General features: G+C 42.9%; 1 protein-coding gene and 1 pseudogene across 6 annotated transcripts; one reads left to right on the top strand and one right to left on the bottom strand.

Annotated features, from left to right (window-relative positions):
* Window positions 1-1,673: 1,673 nt before the first annotated feature.
* Srsf7 (serine and arginine rich splicing factor 7) lies at window positions 1,674-9,716 on the bottom strand. Of its 4 annotated transcripts, none has more exons than XM_090337117.1 (8): window positions 9,548-9,713; window positions 6,884-7,064; window positions 6,030-6,206; window positions 5,077-5,151; window positions 4,895-4,996; window positions 3,941-3,994; window positions 3,419-3,454; window positions 1,674-1,967 (listed from the first exon to the last, which is right to left on the bottom strand). In XM_090337117.1, exons 1-8 carry the CDS (start codon window positions 9,573-9,575, stop codon window positions 1,913-1,915), a joined length of 708 nt encoding a protein of 235 aa, XP_090193243.1. In that variant the 5' UTR covers window positions 9,576-9,713; the 3' UTR covers window positions 1,674-1,912. The 4 variants fall into 4 exon arrangements, with proteins under 4 accessions (XP_090193243.1, XP_090193242.1, XP_090193245.1 ...); XM_090337116.1 differs by having other exon boundaries at window positions 4,886-4,996; window positions 9,548-9,708; XM_090337119.1 differs by lacking the exon at window positions 3,419-3,454 and having other exon boundaries at window positions 9,548-9,716.
* Window positions 9,717-9,839: 123 nt separating this feature from the next.
* Window positions 9,840-16,797, top strand: LOC150060851 (tetratricopeptide repeat protein 39B pseudogene; annotated as a pseudogene). Of its 2 annotated transcripts, none has more exons than XR_016536273.1 (2): window positions 9,840-10,135; window positions 14,608-16,797. The product of XR_016536273.1 is annotated as a tetratricopeptide repeat protein 39B pseudogene, transcript variant X2 (transcript). The 2 variants fall into 2 exon arrangements; XR_016536272.1 differs by having other exon boundaries at window positions 9,840-10,194.
* Window positions 16,798-20,802: the final 4,005 nt, after the last annotated feature.

Genomic DNA, 20,802 nt, shown 5'->3' with positions numbered 1-20,802 from the left:
AAGCACTGTCCTTGGACTTTCTCAAGGATAGAGCTCTACCTCTTGACCCTCAGCACCACTTCTGGCTTTTATCTATGTATGTGGTACCGAGGAATTGAACCCGGGTCTTCATGCATGCCAGGCAAGCACTTTTAACCACTAGGCCAAACTCCTGGCCCCCCTAAAACCATTCTTAAGACCCGTTCCATCCCATTCACATCCTTTTACACTAATTTCTAGGACCCTAGTTATCCAACTTAAAAAGCTATAGGTTTTTTGTTGCCAAGTCCTAAGGCTTGAACTTAGGGCCTGAGCACTGTCCTTGAGCTTTCTCAAGGCTGCCCTACCACTCTACCACTTGAACCACAGCACCACTTCCAGCCTTTTCTGTGTACGTGGTACAAAGGAATGGAACCCAGGGCTTTGTGTGTGCTACCACTAGGCCACATTCCCAGCCCCAAGTTTCCTACTTTTATCTCAGATTTCCAAAAATTGAGTGTCAGGATTATTTGTTCAATTGCTGCAGATTTATTGTTTAGCAAACTTATCTTTATATAACAGGACAATTAAAGCTAACCAAATTCAACAGATAAATAAGCCTGCCAATTACATATAGCTTTATACCAACCATGTAATTAAACCAGTTGTCAAAATTCCAAAAAGGATCCAAAAAACTTCCAACATAGTGATCACTCATACCAAATTATCAAACTGAAATATCCAAGAACTGTTTGAAATCCTAAGAAAATAAAGGGCAATCCATGCCACGTTTTTCACACCAAGGTTAGAGTAAAAGCTTATCAAAACAACTCTTAAATAGGTGTTTCGACCCCTACTATATGCTTAATATATTTAAAGTCTGAATAAAAACCTACTGGCTATACCATCCAGACATTTAAAAAAAAAAAAAGTGGTTGCTAATTGTGAGGTTTACAGAACTGCTTTAGTCTCATTAACATTTCTGGTTGACATCTTAAATTACTTCACACCAGCTTGGCAAAATAAGAATGAATTTTGAGAACTGCAAAATATAGCTTGGATAATAACAGGTCTTTGCACAAAATAAGGCAATCCATTTCAGAGAAACGTAAGGAATATTTGGGCTTGAAAATTTTGCAAAGCTGGTTTACAAAGTTTGTTCTAAACCTCAGACAATTCTGCGGCAAGCATGCATTTTTTGGTATAAAATCGGCTAATGTTTGAAAGCAATGAAACAAAAGAACATTGAGTAGAAATCATCTTACCTAATCGCCTGCAAGTTCCAATTAACTACTGAACAGCCTCCAGAAATAATTTTCTCCCTACATCTTAAACCACACATTTACTTTAGAAACTTTTGATTAGTTCCTGTCAAGCTCATTTATAAGTAAATCAGTGGTCCCTCTGGCCTGACAGATTTGACATCATTGGTTGTACAGTATCTCAACACCAACTTTAAAATCAACCTAGGGATGTTATGATGTGTTCATGCTATCATTACAGGGGACTCAAGATCATTTTACCAAATGTATAGGGTAAAATGGGGTTTTCAAAGTCCCTTAAGGTCCTTACCAAGCGCTATTGTATAAATAGGTAATGATGCTCAAGACTTAAAACACCACTTAACTTCGAATGTAAGTCGGTAGAAATATAATTAACAATTATCAAGTCTGATACTTGATTTTTACCAAATTAATATTGAACACAAATCAAAATCTAGTTAGAAACGTTTTATTTAAATGTGCCAAATAAAAACCCACATTTTCAGACCATAAGATGTTAATACATTCAACAAAAAACATACTTTACTGCTGTGAACTTACAGAGTAATAATCCAGATCCATTCTGATTAGATGGTTGAAAGATCTTTCCTAGATTACACTTTACAGACATCACAAATCCCTTATAATAATGTAAACAAAATAGCTTTCCCTAAAGGGTGAACTTGAGAACTTCAGTCCATTCTTTCAGGACTTGCACTTCTGCGTGGACTTCCTGATGGAGAACGACTAAAAGAAAAACATTAGGTTTGGAACCAATTAGTGTCTTAAAATTTACAGTTTTCATATGCATGCCAGGAAAAAATTCCTTTCAACAAATTCAAAGGCACTAAATTCCTATAGCAAAAACCTAAAAATTAGGCATGTGATATATTTGTCCTTCATTAATCCTGGGTCTTATAAAATGAGGGCCTGGGTGCTGTCCTTGAGCTCTCTCAAGGCTAGTGCTCTACCACTTGAGCCACAGCACCATTTCCAGTTCTGTGTATGTGGTACCAAGGAATTGAACCCAGGGCTTCGTACATGCTGGAAAGCACTCTACCTCTAGGCCACACTCCACTCAAATACTAGGCTTTTTTTTTCTTTTTTCTTGTGATTCATGGGGCTTGAACTATGGGCCTGGGAGCTGTCCCTGAGCTCTTCAGCTCAAGGCTACCATGCTACCCCTTAAAAGCTAGTCCCACTTCCGGTTTTCTGGTGGTTAATAGGAAATAAAGTGCCTCAGCATCTTTAGTGCCCAGGCTGGTTTTGAACTGTGATCCTCAGATCTCAGCCTCCAGAGTAGCTAGGATTACAGACAGGCATGAGCCACTGCACATGGCTAATACTAGGCTTTTAATATACAGTTCTTGTCAAAGTAAAGTTTTAGAAAAAAAAAAAAACTAAATGTTTTCTGTCACTAATATGAAGCACTAAGCCAGGAGCTGATGGCTCATGTTTGCTGTTTTCTTTTCTTTTTTTTTTTGCCAGTCCTGGGACCTGGGCATTGTCCATGGGCCTTTCAAGGTTTGAGCTCTACTACTTCTTGCTTTTTCCATGTATATGCTACTGAGGAATCAAACCCAGGTCTTTGTGCATGCTAGGCAAGCACTCTCTACCACAAAGCCAAACTCCCGGCCATCATGCTTATAATCCTAGCTATTCAAGAGGCTGAGACCTAAGTCTGTGATTCTATCTCTGATTAACCACCAGAAAATGGCAAATGCCACTGTGGGCTATGGATCTAAGTGGTACAGCAAGAGCTACCCTTGAGTTGAAAAGCTCAAGGGACAGGGTCTCATGCTAATTTCAGCCCCAGGACCAACAATAACAAAAAACATTAGACAGAACTTAGTTTTAAGATCTCAATCATCTTATAAAACCAGCCTTTCCCCAGTTCTTTCCTGTTCAATACCCATATAGAGAAAATAAGGTTTTTTTTTTTAACATGAAATTTCTACAACTAAGAGTTCACAGGACTATACATCTTAATAATCCTAACACCCTGTTAAATATTTCCAACAAAAATACATAATGAAGGAATAACACTCATTTCAAAAACTTAATACCTAATCAATACAGCACCAATTCTCCAAAGAGCTCAAAGATTGCTCGGCTAAGCTATACTGGCAGTAACAAGTAAGTTCTGCAGAGGCCATACCTGACAATTCTAAGACTTGACAATTCTAAGTTTAGCTTACCTTCTTTTTGGAGATGGCGATCGGGACTTTGATCGGCTGTCAAAACATGAGAAATTCTAGTAAGAGAGAGTTCTAACCAATACCTCTTATACTTGTTAATACTATCAAAAATACTATCAACCCCCAAAATGTGCTGTGTAAAATGTCAATGTTGAAGTTGAATTTTAGAACCTACAATTTTTTCTTTAATAAAAAAAAGGCCAATCTTCCAAAAATTGTTTTTCATAAAACTGACTGCTTGATATGTTGTGGTTCATCTTTTTTACATTCATCAGAATGTTTCTCCAAGCACCTACCAGGTCTCAAAGGGCCTCTCAATCCCAAAGTCACAAACTTCTATCTTAACATTCCTTCATTAGGAAGCCAGTAATGTTTGGTTTAAAAAAAATTGTTTTCAAACTAACACACAGGCTTTGGAGTATTGAGGTAATAATTGAATTTTAACAATTCAAATCACTTTGAACTCTTTGGATATTGGTGCCATATAACTTAGAAAGTTATCTAATCACATTTTTACCCTACCTGCTTCTTGGTCGTGAAAGAGACCTGGATCTTGATCTTGACCTTGACCGGGATCTTAAGAGAAAATTATACAAATCAGTCTCCAGGATTCCTTTACTACTAAACACATTAGGAACATTAGGATAAAGGAATGTTTATCTCACTAGTATAAGAACGAATGATCAAATTAAGCTCTGCAGTATCCAAAGGTTACTTTTTTCAAACCGGTATTTGAGTTGATTTTAAAGGAAATTAAATCAAGTCTCACAGACCTGACCAGTCTCAAACCAAGCTTTAAACAGACTTACTGTTCAGGTGATAAATACTGATCAAAGTCACTACTGGTTAACACTCTAATCCTGTATATATAGAATTTATTGTGGTTCATGACTATTATCTGTCAACTTTCCAGTGTTTCTGGACTCTAATGGGTCATATAAAATCAAGCTACTAGCATTTACTTACATAACAAATATAATCTGGCATTAGAACTGCTATATCTAAAGTGGGGCGTGTGGTGGTTTACCCTTGTAATCCTAGCTACTTAGGAGGCTGAGATCTTAGGATTGTGGTTCAAAACCAGTCCAGGCACTAAAGACCATAAGACTCATCTCTAATCACCAGAAAAAGGGAAGTGGTGATATGGCTCAAGGGGTAAGGCCCTTGAGCTGAAGAGCTCGGGGACAGCACCCAGGCCCAGAGTTCAAGTCACTCACACAACTTGACGGGAAAAAAAAAAAGTCTGGTATGATCAAGTGCTCCTACTGTCTCAGCCTGAGAATTGCACAACCAGGTGTGAGAAATATCTGGCTACAAATAACTTTTACAAGTCAATTTTCTAAACTATCTCATTTGAATTATGTTCTCAAGTATTATGCCACTCTGCTGTCATTAAGACAGGACATTCCAACTACAAGTAAGGAGGAAAAAAGTGTTACATAGTGGGAGGAAAAAAGTGTTACATACTGGAAATACCTCGATCCTTTTATAGAACCAGACCTAGATCTTCTGAGGGAAGCCGATCTCGATCTACGAAGAGACACAGATCTTGATCGCCGAGGAGATGCTGATCTTGACCTAAAAGTTAAAAGAAATTTAAGTCTATCTTCAAAAAGCTTTTACACTTGTGAAGACTTAACCTAGACAAGTTATCTCACCTCCGTCCCCTGCTCCTGCTGCGAGAGCGAGAATATCTCCTTCCTCTGGATCGAGAATGTGATCTAGACCGTGACCTATTTTTCAAGTTAGAAAAATACAAAATATTAGACAACAATTCATTTTTAGAGTTTGTGTGCCTCTGCTGAAATCAAATCTCAAAACTATTTAAAATTTAATGTCTCATTTGGAAATAAACTCTGGGCCTATTAGTTGAGTATTTTTTTTTTACTACCTAAAAAAAGATTTGTTAAAAGCTGAATTACAACTTAGAATTACATAATATAAAACACCATAATGTGTATTTAAAATAAACCTTGCAAGTTTGCAGGTCGACCCTCTTTGGCCCATGGTCTAGTAGTGGTCTAGAAGATCTAGACGATCTAGAAGTATCTATAGCCGATCGCTGCATCTAGATGTTTTCTTCAATCTAACGACGATCAAACTGACAGCCAAAAGAGCCAGATGAGGCTTGATTGACGCAAGAAGATTTTTCTAGTTGGGAATGTGGTCAATCTGGTGTTCCTCTTTCTAAAGCGGAGGGGGCCCCAATTGTAAGCCAAATTTACTGTTACGGCGATCACCGTCTCAAATTTTCTGCCCTTTAAAGAATAAGGTGAAGCTAGGTGTAGATGACTCGAGGGGATCTGGCCTCTTATGCTGATCACCTCAAGGTCTAGGAGGATCTTAATTGTCGGATTTGCAAGGCGCCTCAGCATGATATCATAAGGCTCGTGACATTCTGAATCAAGGCGACTGACTCAAACGAAGAAACCTGAAAGGTTTTGACCAGGTTGATTATTAATATATTAACATTTTTAATTAAAACAAAAATTGTAAAATACACCTGTACAATTAACATTCAAGTTTATAGAAAAACACTAGTTTCTGCCTTGCTAAAAGAATTACTTTTGATTAACTACAATACCAACCATTCCTTTACTAATTTAAATACCTGCTTCTCCTCCGCCGGCTATAGCGATGACAATCATAAGCATAATGTCCTTTTTCTCCACACTCATAGCATCTATCATTGGGATCAAAGGGACGTCGGGCAGGTGGTCTATCAAATCGAGATCTCCGAGGCATGCCTGTTGATAGTTCAACCCTCACTCGAGAACCACAAATCACCCTATAAAACAAATGTAATGAAGTAAGTACCACAGCTAAGTTAAAAACCCAACCTCTCTGTCCTCAGCCTACCCCTCCTCCTCCTATGAGGGCCCCTGTACCAAAAGCTGATGGGATCTCAAGTATCTATTGTAGGCAGGAGTCCTTTCCCTCACACCTCCAGTCCCTACTACCATGATGGCATTTCCGTCCCACTATACCTAGGAAGAGACCCTGAAGGGACCTCCACCCCCTCCCACCTCAAGAAAGCAAAATAAACGAAATGTTTTGAAAAAAATTATACGACTTCTAAATTTAGAACTCTTAACAGGACACTGATGGCTCACTCCTGTAATCCTAGCTACTCAGGAGGCTGAGATCTGAGGATCACAGTTCAAAGCCAGCCCAGGCACAGAAGCCAAATCCATGACTCTTACCTGCCTGCAATTTAACTACCAGAAAACCAGAAGTGGCCCTGTGGTTCAAAGTGGCACTAGCCTTGAGCTGAAGAGCTCAGGAACAGTGCACAGGCCCAGAGTTCAAGTCCTATGACTGACCAAAAACAAATTTAGAACCCTTCAATAATTCCACCTTTGCTGCTTCATCATTAGGTATTTAATGTCTTTAGACTATAGCATCCAAGGTAGGCATACTTAGATGACTATCTAGATCACCGAATATTTTTAACATCTCACTCACTTTCCATCCAGTCCACGTACTGCATCTTCTGCATCTCTAGGATCTTCAAATTCCACAAAGGCAAATCCTGGAGGATTTCTGGCAATCCACACAGTTCGTAAGGGGCCATAGTAACTGAAAGCCCTTTCTAACTCTCCTTTGCCAGCACCAGTTCCCAGGTTACCAACATACACCTTGGTTTCTGTTTTAAAAAAAAAAAGTTAGGCAATGTTTTTGACTCAAATTGTAATGAAGTATTATTTTCCTTTAAACAGAAACAGGTCATGCAAAGTCTGTGCCAAGTATGTATTTTGTTTTTCAGTGCTGAGCCATCTACCAGGGTCCACCCAGGGTGTGTGTGTTCATTTCAGCTTGCTATAAAATGCTGGAAATACAGGGGGCACACCATCACACCCAGTTTGGGCGAAGGATACTTATTTAGCCTTCTCTACTTAGGATTCAGTTTAATGTTAAAATCCAGATATGCACCAGTGCCAGTGACTCATACGTGTTACCCCTAGCTACTCAGAAGGCTGAGATCAAAGAACCACAGTTCAAACAGCCAGCCTGGCAGAAGAATCCATTTACTCCGAAATCAAAAAGCCAGAAGTGAAGTCATGTCTCCAAAGGAAGAGTGCCCAGAAATGGAGGGACAAGGGGTAAACAAATATTCACTGAGCACTTTTAAATGAACTATAACAATTTGTAGGTGAGAAACACGAAGGAAAAACTAGGAGATAACCAGGGAAGAGGTGACAATGTCCAAAAAGACATGTTCTCTTTACCTGACTTATTTAACAGAACTCAGGCCTGGAGTTCAAGCCCCAGGACCAGCACTGAACAACCTGAAACACAGCTGGGCACGGTGGCTTATGCGTGTAATCCTAGCTACTCAGGACGCCTGAGATATGAGGATCATGGTTCCAAGGCAGCCAGCACACTAAAGAACTTCTACCTCCAGTTAACCACTAGAAAACCGGAAGTGGAGCTGTGGCTCCACATGTAGGGCTGTAGCTTTGAGCTCAAGAGGTCAGGAATAGTGTCCTGGCCCAGAGTTCGAGCTCCATGACAGACAAAAAAAAAAGAAAAAAAAAAAGGCCTAAAACACCAAGAAACAGGTGCATGACGCATGGGTCTTTTCCATTGTGAAGAGCTTGTCTCTTTCCCCCCACCCTTCATAATAATGGAGAAAAAATTTTGAAGCAGTGATTTTCTAGGCCAAGAGTCCACTGCTCACATCTGTAACGCTAGCTGCTCAGGAGGCTGAGATCTAAGATGCCGTTTCTGGAAGCCAGCCTAGATTCTGATCTACAATTAACCAGCAAAAATACTGAAGTGGACTCAGGTGGTAGACTACCCTCGAGTGAAGAACCCGCAGGCCATGAGTTAAACCCCAGCTCAAAAGAATACATTTAAAAGTTAGTCTTTTGGGCCGGGAGTTTGGCCTAGTGGTAGAGTGCTTGCCTAGCATGCACGAAGACCCGGGTTCGATTCCTTGGTACCACATACTTAGAGAAAGCCAGAAGTGGTGCTGAGGCTCAAGTGGTAGAGCTCTAGCCTTGAGAAAGTCCAAGGACAGTGCTCAGGCCCTGAGCTCAAGCCCAGGACTGGCAAAAAAAAAATATTATTTTTATTGACTGAGGCTGTGGCATGGGAGTACGGGAGCATACTGACATCTAGTCTAGGGTAGAGGGTTGGGGCGCTGCTAAAAACACTCTATAATGGTTTGGGGGTAATCCTGATCCAAAATAGCAACAATATTGCGAAACCCCATTTTTAATCAACAGCGGCTCTTAAGTGCTGCAGCATGGGGCGGGGACGGGACGGAAACCGTCAACTCTTCTGCAGCTAGACTTGGCACACTTCTAAGCTGGAAAGGCCGCAAGCGGCGCAGACCCGTGCACCAGCAGCGCCCTCCAGACTGGGGCGGGCCCCGGGCCCCGCCCCCGAGTCCCGGCAGCCCCGGCGCGGCGCTCGCAGGAAGCGCGCGGGCCCGCGGCGACGGCGGCTCGGGCTCACGGGCGGGCTCAGCCCAGGGGTCGGGCCGCCGCACGGGGCCGCGCAGACCAGCGCCCCTCCTTCGAGGCCGGGCACGGGCGCGCCCCAAATCCTAGCACCCCGGAGCCCCGAAGCCAGAAACCGCGCTCGGAAGAGCTGAAAGGGAAGAGAAACCGGTCGCCAGCCTCAGCTCCCCGCTTCTCCCCCCACGCCACCCCCGCACCACAGTGTAACGGGAACGCGCGGCCTCAGGGCCCGCCGGGTTCCCTTCCGTCCGCCGGCCCGCCCCAGTGGCGGGAAAGCGCCGAGGAAATGCGCCACCGCAGTCGTCATGTGCGCAAAATGGCAGCCGCCGAGGGCGGGGGCCGGGCGCGCGCGCGAGCGAGGGCGGGAGGGCGGGCAGAGCCAGGAAGGGCAACGGCGAAGGCCCCCATCGCCCACCTGTCTCCCGCCAGGCCGAGCGACCCAAACCGCACTAGCACACGCAGCCCCAAGCGCAGACACGCCGCCATTCCCGGAGCCCGTCCACCCGTTCACCCCTGCGGCCGCCTCCAGCTTCGCATGGCGTGCAGAGGCCGCCATTACGCACGCGGAATAACCGTCTCCCAACCGCTGCGCCGTCTCTCCCCGGCCTCGCCATGCTCTCCACACCTAGCACCCTCTATTACCAGGCCCCAGCCCGCTCACCTCCTCCATAGCGCCCATAACGCGACATGCTGACCAGCCCCGCGTGCTAGGCTCCGTCGGTCGCAGCGCCCGGGACTCGAGAAGTTACGGAAGTCACTGCTCACCGTCTCTCGCCAACGGTCCCGGGGGCACTACGAGGAAGAGTCCCGGCTCGAGCTTATATACGCGGCGGCCGGGATTCTTTTCTTTGCGCATGCGTCATGTCGACGTTCTGCGCGGCACAAAGGAGCTGGGCGGAAACAGCCGGGAGCGACGCGGAGGGAACTCAGAGGCCGCCGCCGAACGCGGGCGGAGGGATACGTTACTATGGGAACTCCTCGATCTCGCGGATAAACCCGTGGCCTTTCCCCGCGGCGTCCTGATCTTCCCTTCCCCTTCCCTTCTTCCCTCTCCTGACCCCTTCCTGGTCTCCCTTCCCTCCCCCCTCAACCCTGATCCTCTACCCCCTCTCCGTTTTCCCCAACTTAGGAACCCTCAGCGGTAGGACTCTTCCTACAGGTGCATTAGGTTCGTCTAGGAAAGGATGCAAAACTGACCCCCTCGCCTAGAAGCTGTCGCCGCCGCCTTGCCGTTTGGGGACTTAGCCAGGTCTGCTACTCAGTCAGTGATCTTTGAGACTCATCCCTAGTGTCGAGCGTGTGATCTGGGTGAGGATCGTGGTCTTTGCATCTCAGGCCACAAAAGGGGTGATCACACACACACACACACACACACACACACACGCTCTGTACCGACCCTTTATCCCCTTCAGAACTAGTCAGCTATTTGTCACCAGCGGGGTTGGAAAGAATTCTTAGTATGATGAACAAAGGAGTCGGGGCCGGGAGGGGGAAGGGGGGAGTTGACAAACCCTAAATCCCAAAGTCTTTTGGCCTGTGGCAATCTGTACCCGAAGCGCGGAGTGATGTATTCTTCCCTTCCAGTGCTTTCATTTTGTACTTTAACCCACCTCATGCACTAATAATACATCTAGAGCTTAAGTATTTCAGTCGAGATTGGGGCTTTTACTGTGGATATCAAATAAGTGATATCAAAAAAGCTCAGGGACAGTGCCCCAGGTCTGAGTTCAAGCCCAAGAACTAGCAAAAAAGAACGAAAAAGAAAAAAGAAAAAAATGTAAATGTTTTGCCCATCTCTATTTTAATACATTTACTGAGAAAGGTCTATAATTCTTTTATACTATATTAAAATATCAACTTCTCATTAGCCAAGTAGTAGGCTACAGAGTATGAGGAGTAGGGATAGCAATAGGTAAAGCACTTAAACAATTTCCCTATGAGATTTTCTTTTCTTTTTTTTGCCAGTCCTGGACTTTCTCAAGGCTAGAGCTCTAACACTTGAGCCTCAGCACCACTTCCAGCTTTTTTCTATTCATGTGGTTCAGAGGAATCAAACCCAGATCTTTGTGCATGCTAGGCAAGCACTCTACCACTAGGCCAAACTCCGGGCCCCCCCACTCCATGATATTTTCTAAGGAATGCCTAATTGTATTTAAAAGTGAAACTACAAAATCTTTAGACCCTAAACTAATCAATTGTGTTGTTCCTTATTTATTTATTTTTTTTTTATTTTTTTTGCCAGTCCTGGGCTTGAGCTCAGGGGCTGAGCACTGTCCTTGGACTTTCTCAAGGCTAGAGCTCTACCACTTGAGCCTCAGCACCATTTCCAGCTTTTTTCTGTATATGTGGTACCCTGAGCACTGTCCTTGGACTTTCTCAAGGCTAGAACTCTACCACTTGAGCCTCAGCACCATTTCCAGCTTTTTTCTATGTATGTGGTACCGAGGAATTGAACCCAGGTCTTCGTGCATGCAAGGCAAGCACTCTACCAAGGCAAGCACTCTACTACTAGGCCAAACTCCCAGGAGCCATGTTGTTCCTTACTTAAAGAAAGAATGTAGCTGGGCTCAGTGGCTCATGCCTGTAATCTTAACTACTCAGAGGCTGAGATCTAAGGATAGTGGTTCCAAACCAGCTCAGGCACTAAAGCCTCTTATCTCCAATTAACCACCAAAAAACCGGAAGTGGAGCTGTGGCTCAAGGGGTAGCTCGGTAACCTTGGGCTGAAGAGCTCAGTGACAGAGTTCAAAGCCCCAGGAGGGAGAAAGAGAGTGGGGGGAGGGGAAGAAAGAAAGAAAGAAGAAAGCCAGGGAGTTTAAAAGGCAACCCAGGCAAAAAGTTCAAGAGACTCCATTTCTGTGTTACCCCAGCTTCAGGGATGAACAACAGCAGGGCATAGTAGTTTATTCCCACTATCCCCAGCAACAGAAGGAGGAAGTACAAGTAGGAGAATCAAAACCCAGGCTGGCCCTGGCATAAAGCAAGAGCTTCCCACAATAATGACCAACGTAAAGAGGGACTGGAGGTGTGGTTCAAGTGGTTAGAGACCTTTCAAAACTCTTGAGTTCAATCCCCTAAAAAGAAAGACAGTTGTTGAGAGTGATTCAGTCAGTCTGGTATCTTTTTTCTTTTGCCAGTCCTAGGGCTTGGACTCCGGGTCTAAGGGTTGTCCTTGGGCTTCCTCAAGGATATAGCTCTACCACTTAAGCCACAACTCTACTTCTGGATTTGGGGGGTTGGGGGGAGGTGGGTACTGGTCCTGGGGCTTTAACTCAGGGCTTGGGTGCTGTCTTTTAGCTCTTTTGCTCAAGGCTGGCACTCTTAATACCTGAGCTGCAGCTCCACTTTGACTTTTTGGTGATTAATTGGAGATAAGAGCCTCACAAATTTTACTGTTTGGGCTGGCTTTGAATTTCAGTTCTCAGAGTAGCTAGGATTACAGGCATGAGCTATTGTGGCTGGCTCCACCTCCAGCTTTTTTGTTGTTGTTGTTTTCCTGGTTAATTGGAGATGAGTGTCACAGACTTTTCTTGCCCAGGCTGATTTTGAACTGCAATCCTTGGATCTCAGCCTCTTGAGTAGCTACTGATACCCAACTTATACTTTTACTAAAAAATATATTAATAAACAACCCAACTACTGTTTTACCTAGTACATACGATGAGTTGACTTTATATTTCAATTTGGCCACAAAGTGCCTAGACATTTTGTTAAAATCAGTCTAGATGTGTTTGTGAAGTTTTTTCTGAATGAGATTAACACTTGAGACAAGAAGATTGCCCTGCTTAAAGTGAGTGGTTCTCATCCACTTATATGAACACCTCATTGTAACTGAAAGGCTGAATAAGAAGGACTGCCTCCTGCCTGACTTAGCTAGGACAACCATCTTTTCCTGTCTTCCAAATGGAACTTAAAAACTAGCTCTTCTTAGATTTCCATTTTGCAACTTTGGAGCCAGGATTAACACCGTTAACCATCTCTTGGTTCTCAGGTCTTTAGACTTTCACGGCAACTACCTACCCCACTCACTGGCTTTCCTGAGTTTTCAGTTTACCTACTACTGATCGTGAGACTTCTCAGCCCTAGATCTGTGTGAGGCAATTATATGTAATCTTTGCAATAAGTCAATACATTCTTTACAATAAATGAGGTGGACATGTAGAGGGGCAGATAGGTGTTCTATTGGTTTTCTCCGCAGAATCCAGAGGCATTTACAGAACAACATATTGTGTTATAAAGGATTTGCCCAGGGGCCAGGCACTGGTGGCTTAAGCTTGTAATCCTTTTCAGAAAGCTTAGATCTGAGGATCAAAGTACAAAGCCAGCTTGTGCAGGAAAGTTTGTGATATGCTTATTTCCAATTAATCACCAAAATGGAGTTGTGGCTTAAATAGTAGAGCACTATCTTTGACCAAAAAAAGCCAAACAAGAGCTGAAGGTCCTGAGTTCAAGCCCCAATACAGGCATCAAAATTAAAAAACAAAATCAAAACAAAAACAAAAAACCTTATTTTTCTTTTTTCTTTTCTTTCTTTTTTTTTTTTTTTTTTTTGCCAGTCCTGGGCTTGGGCTCAGGGCCTGAGCACTGTCCCTGGATTTTCTCAAGGGTAGGGCTTGAGCCACAGCACCACTTCTGGCTTTTTGCTACATATGTGTACCGAAGAATTGAACCTGGGTCTTCGTGCATGCTAGGCAAGCACTCTAGCACTAGGCCAAACTCTCGGCCCCTGATTTCTATTTTTATATTAATGAATGCTAATATTAATTTGTGTAGATTTTTTTTCTTTTTTTTTTTTTTTTTTTTTTTTTTTTTTTTAGGTCAGGTGTGGGGCTTGAACTCTTGCCTGGGCCCTGTCCCTGAGGACTTCAGCTCAAGGCTAGCACTTTCTGACTTCTGATTTTCTGTTGGTTAATTGGAAATGAGTCTCATGGGTGTGGGTGTGGGTGTTTGCATGTGTGCATATGCGTGTGCACCCCTGTGGGGCTTGAAGTTGGGCTGGGCACTGTCACTGAACTTCTTTTGCTCAAGGTGAGCATTCTACCTTGAATCACAAAGTCACTTCCAGATTTTTCTGAGTAGTTTGTTGGCGATAAGAGTCTCATGGCTGTCTTTGAACTCAATCCTCAGATCTCAGCCTCCTAAGTATCTAGGATTATAAGCATGAACCACCAGCATCCAGCTCTCTTATTATTCCTTTTCTTTCTTCCTCTCTCCCTCTCCCTCTCCCTCTCCCTCTCCCTCTCCCTCTCCCTCTCCCTCTCCCTCCCTCCCTCCCTCTCTCCCTCCCTCCCTCCCCAAACACTGTACTTGGACACTTTTTGCTCAAGGCTAGTGCTCTGCCACTTGAACCACAGCGCCACTTCTGGCTTTTTCTGAGTATGTGGTACTGAGGAATAAACACAGCGCTTTGTGCATGCTAGGCAAGCACTCTACCACTAGGCTAGCTCCAGGCCCACAACTTCCATCATCTTAACTAGCCTCTGGAAGGCTTTCCTACTGACAGATTTTATTGACATCACAGTACAGTTCTACCACAAAATACTGAAAGCATGATCCTATGAACTTGATATATGAGAGACATACTTACAAGAGGAATCTGCTTACAAAAGTTTGGCTTTTACAGTGTTTTAAGGGAACGATTCCTTTAGTACATTCCAGATAATTTGATCTTTTCAGAAATGCATCTAAATAATATTTTTTCTCCTCCTTTGTCTGATACAGATGAGAATATTCTGGTGCTGAACCACATAGCTAGAGATGCTCTTGGTTCCATTTTAAGAGCAACACCTTAGACTGGTCTTTGTGTAGAAGAAGTAACCCTGGGCCAGGAGTCAGCAGTGACACATTGCAGCCTCATCACGTCACTTCAGATACTTCCCACTGCCAATATGCCGCTTATTCTAGGAAAAACAGAAAATGAGCAGAAGAACAAGCTAAACATGTCACTCACCCTAATTGGAGGAGAAAATGGCCACAAGGCCAAATTAAGTAGACAACATACTCTAAACAAAAACGAAAATGATCAAGAAGACAAGTTTGAAGATGCCTACGAAATTATCCCTGTGGCATCATCGATGAATCTAGTATCTTCCTTGGAAGAATGCACAACTGGGTTGTACTTATTCCTAAATAACAGGTTTTCGGAGGCAATAAGTCTCATTCATCCGTGGTCTAAAAATAGCATATACCATGCCCTAATGTACAGTATGCTTATGATTGTCAGGGCCATCCTGACTTTTGATCCACAGGATATTGAAAATGGGATTTCTGTCTCCAAGGAAGCTTTGAAAATCTGTAATAATTTCCGCAAAAGACCTAGAATAATGACTTTGTCGTATCTAGTGAATAGGCATGGAATAAAGGCTGTCAATGACGAAGAACTGCATGCAGAGGTCTGTTACGCTGAGTGCTTGATCTTGAAGTCCTCCATATCATTTATACAAGATGACAGTTTGCTTGGTTTTTTTAAAAGCAGCATCAGCATTGGATCAAGTTATCAGATATACAAAGACTGTGAACATGTACTAACACTTATGCCAAAAAATCAATGCAAAGCCCACAAACACCTGGATGGAGGAATAAAGTTTGGACTTGGAGCATTCAATCTGATGTTATCACTTGTGCCGCCAAAGATACTAAGACTTCTCAGTGTCGTTGGCTATTCTGGTAATAGAGATCTAGGCCTGGCTTTGCTTCATGAAAGTGCATCTGAACCCCATATAAATTACATCTTAAGTGTTTTCACTCTACTCTTTTATTACAACTATATCCATGTAGCTTTCGGTATTGAAAAGATTCCCAGTCCTGCTACAGAGAATCTCTTTCTCATCTATCTTCACAAATTTCCAAACTGTGTTGTACTTAAATTTTTTCATGCACGGTTTAGCATGTTGAAAGGCAATTTCGAAAATGCACAGTTAAAATTACAGGAGTGCATTTTTACACAGAATGAGTGGAAGCAGATTCATCATCTCTGTTATTGGGAAATCATGTGGTGCCACATTTTTCTGCAGAATTGGAGGCAGGCATTCCACTATGCCAATCTACTCTCTCAGAATAGCAAATGGTCCAAGGCAATATATATGTACAGCAAAGCTATATTACTAGCTTTGCTTCCTTCTGATTTTGCAAAATCAGTAAGCGAGGACATAAGCTCACTGTTCTTAAATGTGGATAGCCTGAGAGTGAAAATTTTAGGCAACTCTGTACCAATAGAAAAGTTTGTTGCTGAGAAAGGTCAGCGCTATGGAACTACTTCAGGCTGGTTTACAGCGCAGCCCCTTCTGGAATTCATTTATGCCTGGAGTGGTTTCCGAGTCATGAGCAAAAAACTTGAGCTTATTTCAAGCTGGCTATCCATAATCGACAGAGGAAAAGACCTTTTGCAAGAAAACCCAAATGAAGAGTATGGTACAGATGATATCAGTTTATTAAATTTGCTTAAAGGTCTATGCCTGAAACACTTGGGCAAATATTTGAAGGCTGAACACTATTTCAATCGTGTTCTTCAGAATGAAAAATTGTTAAAATATGATCATTATTTGGTACCATATACTTACTATGAACTGGGAATCCTACACTACCTAAACGGAAATTACGCCAGTGCAACCAAAAGCTTGGACAACATCAAAAATTATAAAGACTATTCCATGGAGGCCCGGTTACAGTTTAGGGCTCATATAGCCCTTGAACAAATAACAAAAGAAATGTAATTTAAACACGAAGTACGCTTTTATTTCATAAAACGGAATATCTACAGATAGCGAGGTAATTAGCAGACTAATTGTTTCTTCTTGGAAAAAACAATCCCAACAGGTGGCAGTTAAGAACATGACTAGTAACAAGAAAGAAATTGGCTGTTTCCCCCCCTTTCCCTTCTCCTTACCTATAAAATGTAATTGGACCAGCAAATGGAGTGATGTATGTTCTTGAAAAGGATGTAGCTCAGTAACAAAGCAATTGACTAGCAAGTGGAATGTCCTGGGTTCGATCCCCAGTACCAAAAAAGAAAAGACAAAAAAAATATCTTTCTCTCTTCTGTTATGAGTTTATCAAAGTCAATATTTTCAAAACTTCAAAAGGTAATTTTTTTACATCTCCCAAGATAATGGGTACAATTCATATAAAATAAGAACAGCAGGGGCTGGGAATGTGGCTTAGTGGTAGAGTGCTTGTCTAGCATGCATGAAGCCCTAGGTTCTATTCATCAGTACCACATACACAGGAAAAGTCAAAAGTGGTGCTGTGGCTCAAGTGGTAGAGTACTAGCCTTGAGCAAAAGAAGCTCAGGGACACATGCCAAAGCCCTGAGTTCAAGTCCCAGGGCTGGCGCGCGCACACACAAGATAATCTACCCTTGCGATTTCAATGCTTTTTTTTTTTTTTTTTTTTTTTTTTGCCAGTCCTGGGCTTGAGCTCAGGGCCTGAGCACTGTCCTTGGACTTTCTCAAGGCTAGAGCTCTACCACTTGAGCCTCAGCACCACTTCCGACTTTTTTCTATGTATGTGGTACCGAGGAATCGAACCTGGGTCTTCATGCATGGTAGGCAAGCACTTTAACCACTAGGCCAAACTCCCGGCCCCGCGATTTCAATGCTTTCTAATTTTTTTTTGCCAGTCCCAGGGCTTGAACTCAGAGCCTGAGCACTGGTCCTTGGACTTTCTCAAGGCTAGAGTTCTACTGCTTGAGCCACAGCACTACTTCTGTGTATGTGGTACCAAGAAATCAAACCTAGGGCTTTGTGCACGCTAGGCAATCACTCTTCCACTAGGCCAAACTCCTGCTGTAAATGTTTTTGCCTTAAAGTAATTTCAAGGTCTGGCTAATATTTTGAGCAAATTGTATATTGAATGGAAGATTCTGAATGGTTTTTTTCCTTATGTAGAATCATTTTCATTGGATTTTTATATCAGAGATGATTTTTCCTCTGTATAGTAAGGAATATTTCCTATCCTTTTATCTTGGGAAGTTCAAATGTTTGTTTCTAATTTATCTGACAAACGAGAAGCTCCTACCTTGTTACACACACACACACACACACACACACACACACCCCTCACACTTTGAAGATATCCAGAGAGGTGAACATAGACACTATAGAGGGGGAAAGAGGATTAACTGGACACCCTGGCTCATGCCTGTAATCCTGGCTACTCAGAAGACTGAGATCTGAGGATTATGCTTTGTAATCAGCTGGGTCAGAAAACTCTTGAGACTATTATCTTCAATGAACTAGTTTAAAAAAAGTAAAAGCCCAAGCTAGGAGTTTGGCCTGGTGGTAGAGTGCCTGCTTAGCATGCACGAAACCCGGGTTCAATTCAATTCCTCAGTACCCCATACATAGAAAAAAGCCAGAAGTGGTGCTGGGGTTCAAGTGGTAGAGTTCTATCCTTGAGAGAGTCCAAAGACAGTGCTCAGGCCCTGAGTTCAAGGCCCAAGACTGGCAAAAAAAAAAAAAAAAAAAAGGCCGAGGTGGCACTGGGGCCCACGTGGTAGCATACTCACCTTGAGCAAAAGAAGCTCAAGTATAATGCCCAAGTCCAGACTTTAAGGTTCCAGGAATGGCAAAATAAATTAATACGTAAATTAAAATTTAAAGTTAGTATTTTTTTCTCAAGTTCACAAAAACCACTTATACCAGTAAGTCAAGACCTCTTTAGAAATGAAAGTTGCCCTTAGAAACAGAAGTTGCTGGATAAATGCCAACTCTGGAGGTGCAGGCCTGTAATCTCAGCATTTAGATGGCAAAAGCAACAGAAGCCTTTTTTTTTTTTCCCATGCTTGGGCTTGAACTCAGGACCTGAATACTGTCCCTGGGCTTTTTAAATTTTTTGCTCAAGGCTTGAGCCACAGCTCCACTTCTGGCTTTTTGGTGGTTAATTGAAGAGTCTCATATACTGTCCAGGCTGGCTTTGAACAGTGATCCTTAGATCTCAGCCTCCTGAGCAGGTAGGATTACAGGTATGAGCCATCAGTAATCTGTTTGAGAGGTTTGAATTCAAGGCCATCCTGAGCTACATAGACTTTTGTCTTTAAAAAAAAAAAAACTGTTGCTGGCTTTTGGCTTGCTGAAACATTTTAATGCTTTGGATGTCTAATCAACTCCCTGAAGCACAAAGAGGTGCTAATAGTTCACATTTAGATTTAACAATGTTTTTTTTGTTGTTTTTTTAGACAGAACATCATTATGTAGTCCAGACTGGACTGGAGCTCAAAATCCTGTTTCAGCCTCCCTTGAGTTGGGATTATAAACATGTACCACCATGTCTGATTTACAATATTTTTTTTTGCGGGGTGGGGTGGGGTGGTATGCTCATCTTGGTCTTAAATTCAGGGCTTGGGCACTGTTAAGGTTTTTTTGTTTAGTTTTTTTCTTTTTGCAAGTCCTGGGTTTTAAACTCAGGGCCTGAGCACTCTCTGGGTTTTCTCAAGGCTAGAGCTCTACCACTTGAGCCACAGCACCACTTTCAGCTTTTTCTATGTATGTGGTACCAAGGAATCAAACCTGAATCTTCATGCATGCTAGGTAAGTACTCTTACCACCAGGCCAAACTCCTGTTCCCACTGTTAGGGTTTTCTAAAGCTGGGTGCAGTGGCTCACACCTGTAATCCTAAGCTACTCAGGAGGCTGAGATCTAAGGATCATGGTTCAAAGCCAGCCCAGGCACTAAAGACAGAGAGACTCTTATCTCCAGTTAACCACTAGGAAACTGGAAGTGGTTCTGTGGCTTGAGGAGTAGGGTGGTAACCTAGAGCTGAAGAGATCAGGGACAGCGCCCAGGCCGAGTTCGACAAAAAAAAAAAAGTTGTTTTGCTCAAGGCCAGCACTCTCCCACTTGAGCCACAGCTCCACTTCTGCTATTGTGAACTGAAGAGTCTCTGGGACCTTCCTGCATGAGTCAGCTTCTAATGGTGATCTTCAGATCTCAACCTCCTAAGTAGCTAAGATTACAGGCGTGATCTACTAGCATCCAGCTGCAAGCAATACTTAAAAAAAATTTTTTTTCAGCCAGGAGTTTAGCCTAGTGATAGAGTGCATGCCTAGCATGCACGAAGACCCAGGTTCGATTCCCCGGTACCACATACATAGAAAAAAGCCCGAAGTGGTGCTGTGGCTCAAGTGGTAGAGCTCTAGCCTTGAGAAAGTCTAGGGCAGTGCTCAGGCCCTGAACTCATGCCCAGGACTGGCAAAAAAAAAAATAATAATAGTAAGTTTTTTTCCCCTCAAAACCAGGCACTGGTGGCTCATCCCTATAATAGTAGCTACACAGGAGGCTGAGAACTGAGGACTGAGGATGACAGGAGCCAGTCTGGGCAGAAAGGTTAGTGAAACTTTTATCTCCAAGCCAGAACTTGTGGCTCAAGTGGTAGAGCAATAGACTTGAGCAAAAACGCACAGGGACAGGGGCCGGGAGTTTGGCCTAGTGGGTAAAGTGCTTGCCTAGCATGCATGAAGACCCAGGTTCAATTCCTCGGTATCACATATGTAGAAAAAAGATGGAAGTGGTGCTAAGGGTCAAGTGGTAGAGCTCTAGCCTTGAGAAAGTCCAAGGACAGTGCTCAGGCCCTGAGCTCAAGCCCAGGACTGCCAAAAAAAAAAAAAAGCACAGGGACAGAGCTCAAGCTCTATATTAAAGCCCCAGTCCAGGACATACACGCACACACACACACACATTTTCCTCATAAAAATAGACTTTTAATTGTACTTGCTTAATTCCTATTATTTAAGATTATCTGGATATTTATTCTCTGTTAGTAATTAGGTATTGCCATTGGGCCTTTCTACTATAGATTCCTTAGCTATAAAATGTTCACTCTTCGATGGTTATGCTGCTTAAAATACATCTAATAAACATTATTATTGTAACTATTACTAATACTGATACACTATTCTTTAGTGCATACCACCTTTTTTT

This window comes from Megascapheus bottae, chromosome 7 (genome assembly GCF_031878675.1).
Source record: "Megascapheus bottae isolate mThoBot1 chromosome 7, mThoBot2.hap1, whole genome shotgun sequence".
Classification (NCBI taxonomy): domain Eukaryota; kingdom Metazoa; phylum Chordata; class Mammalia; order Rodentia; family Geomyidae; genus Megascapheus; species Megascapheus bottae.
This window is presented reverse-complemented; position numbering and strand designations above follow the sequence as displayed.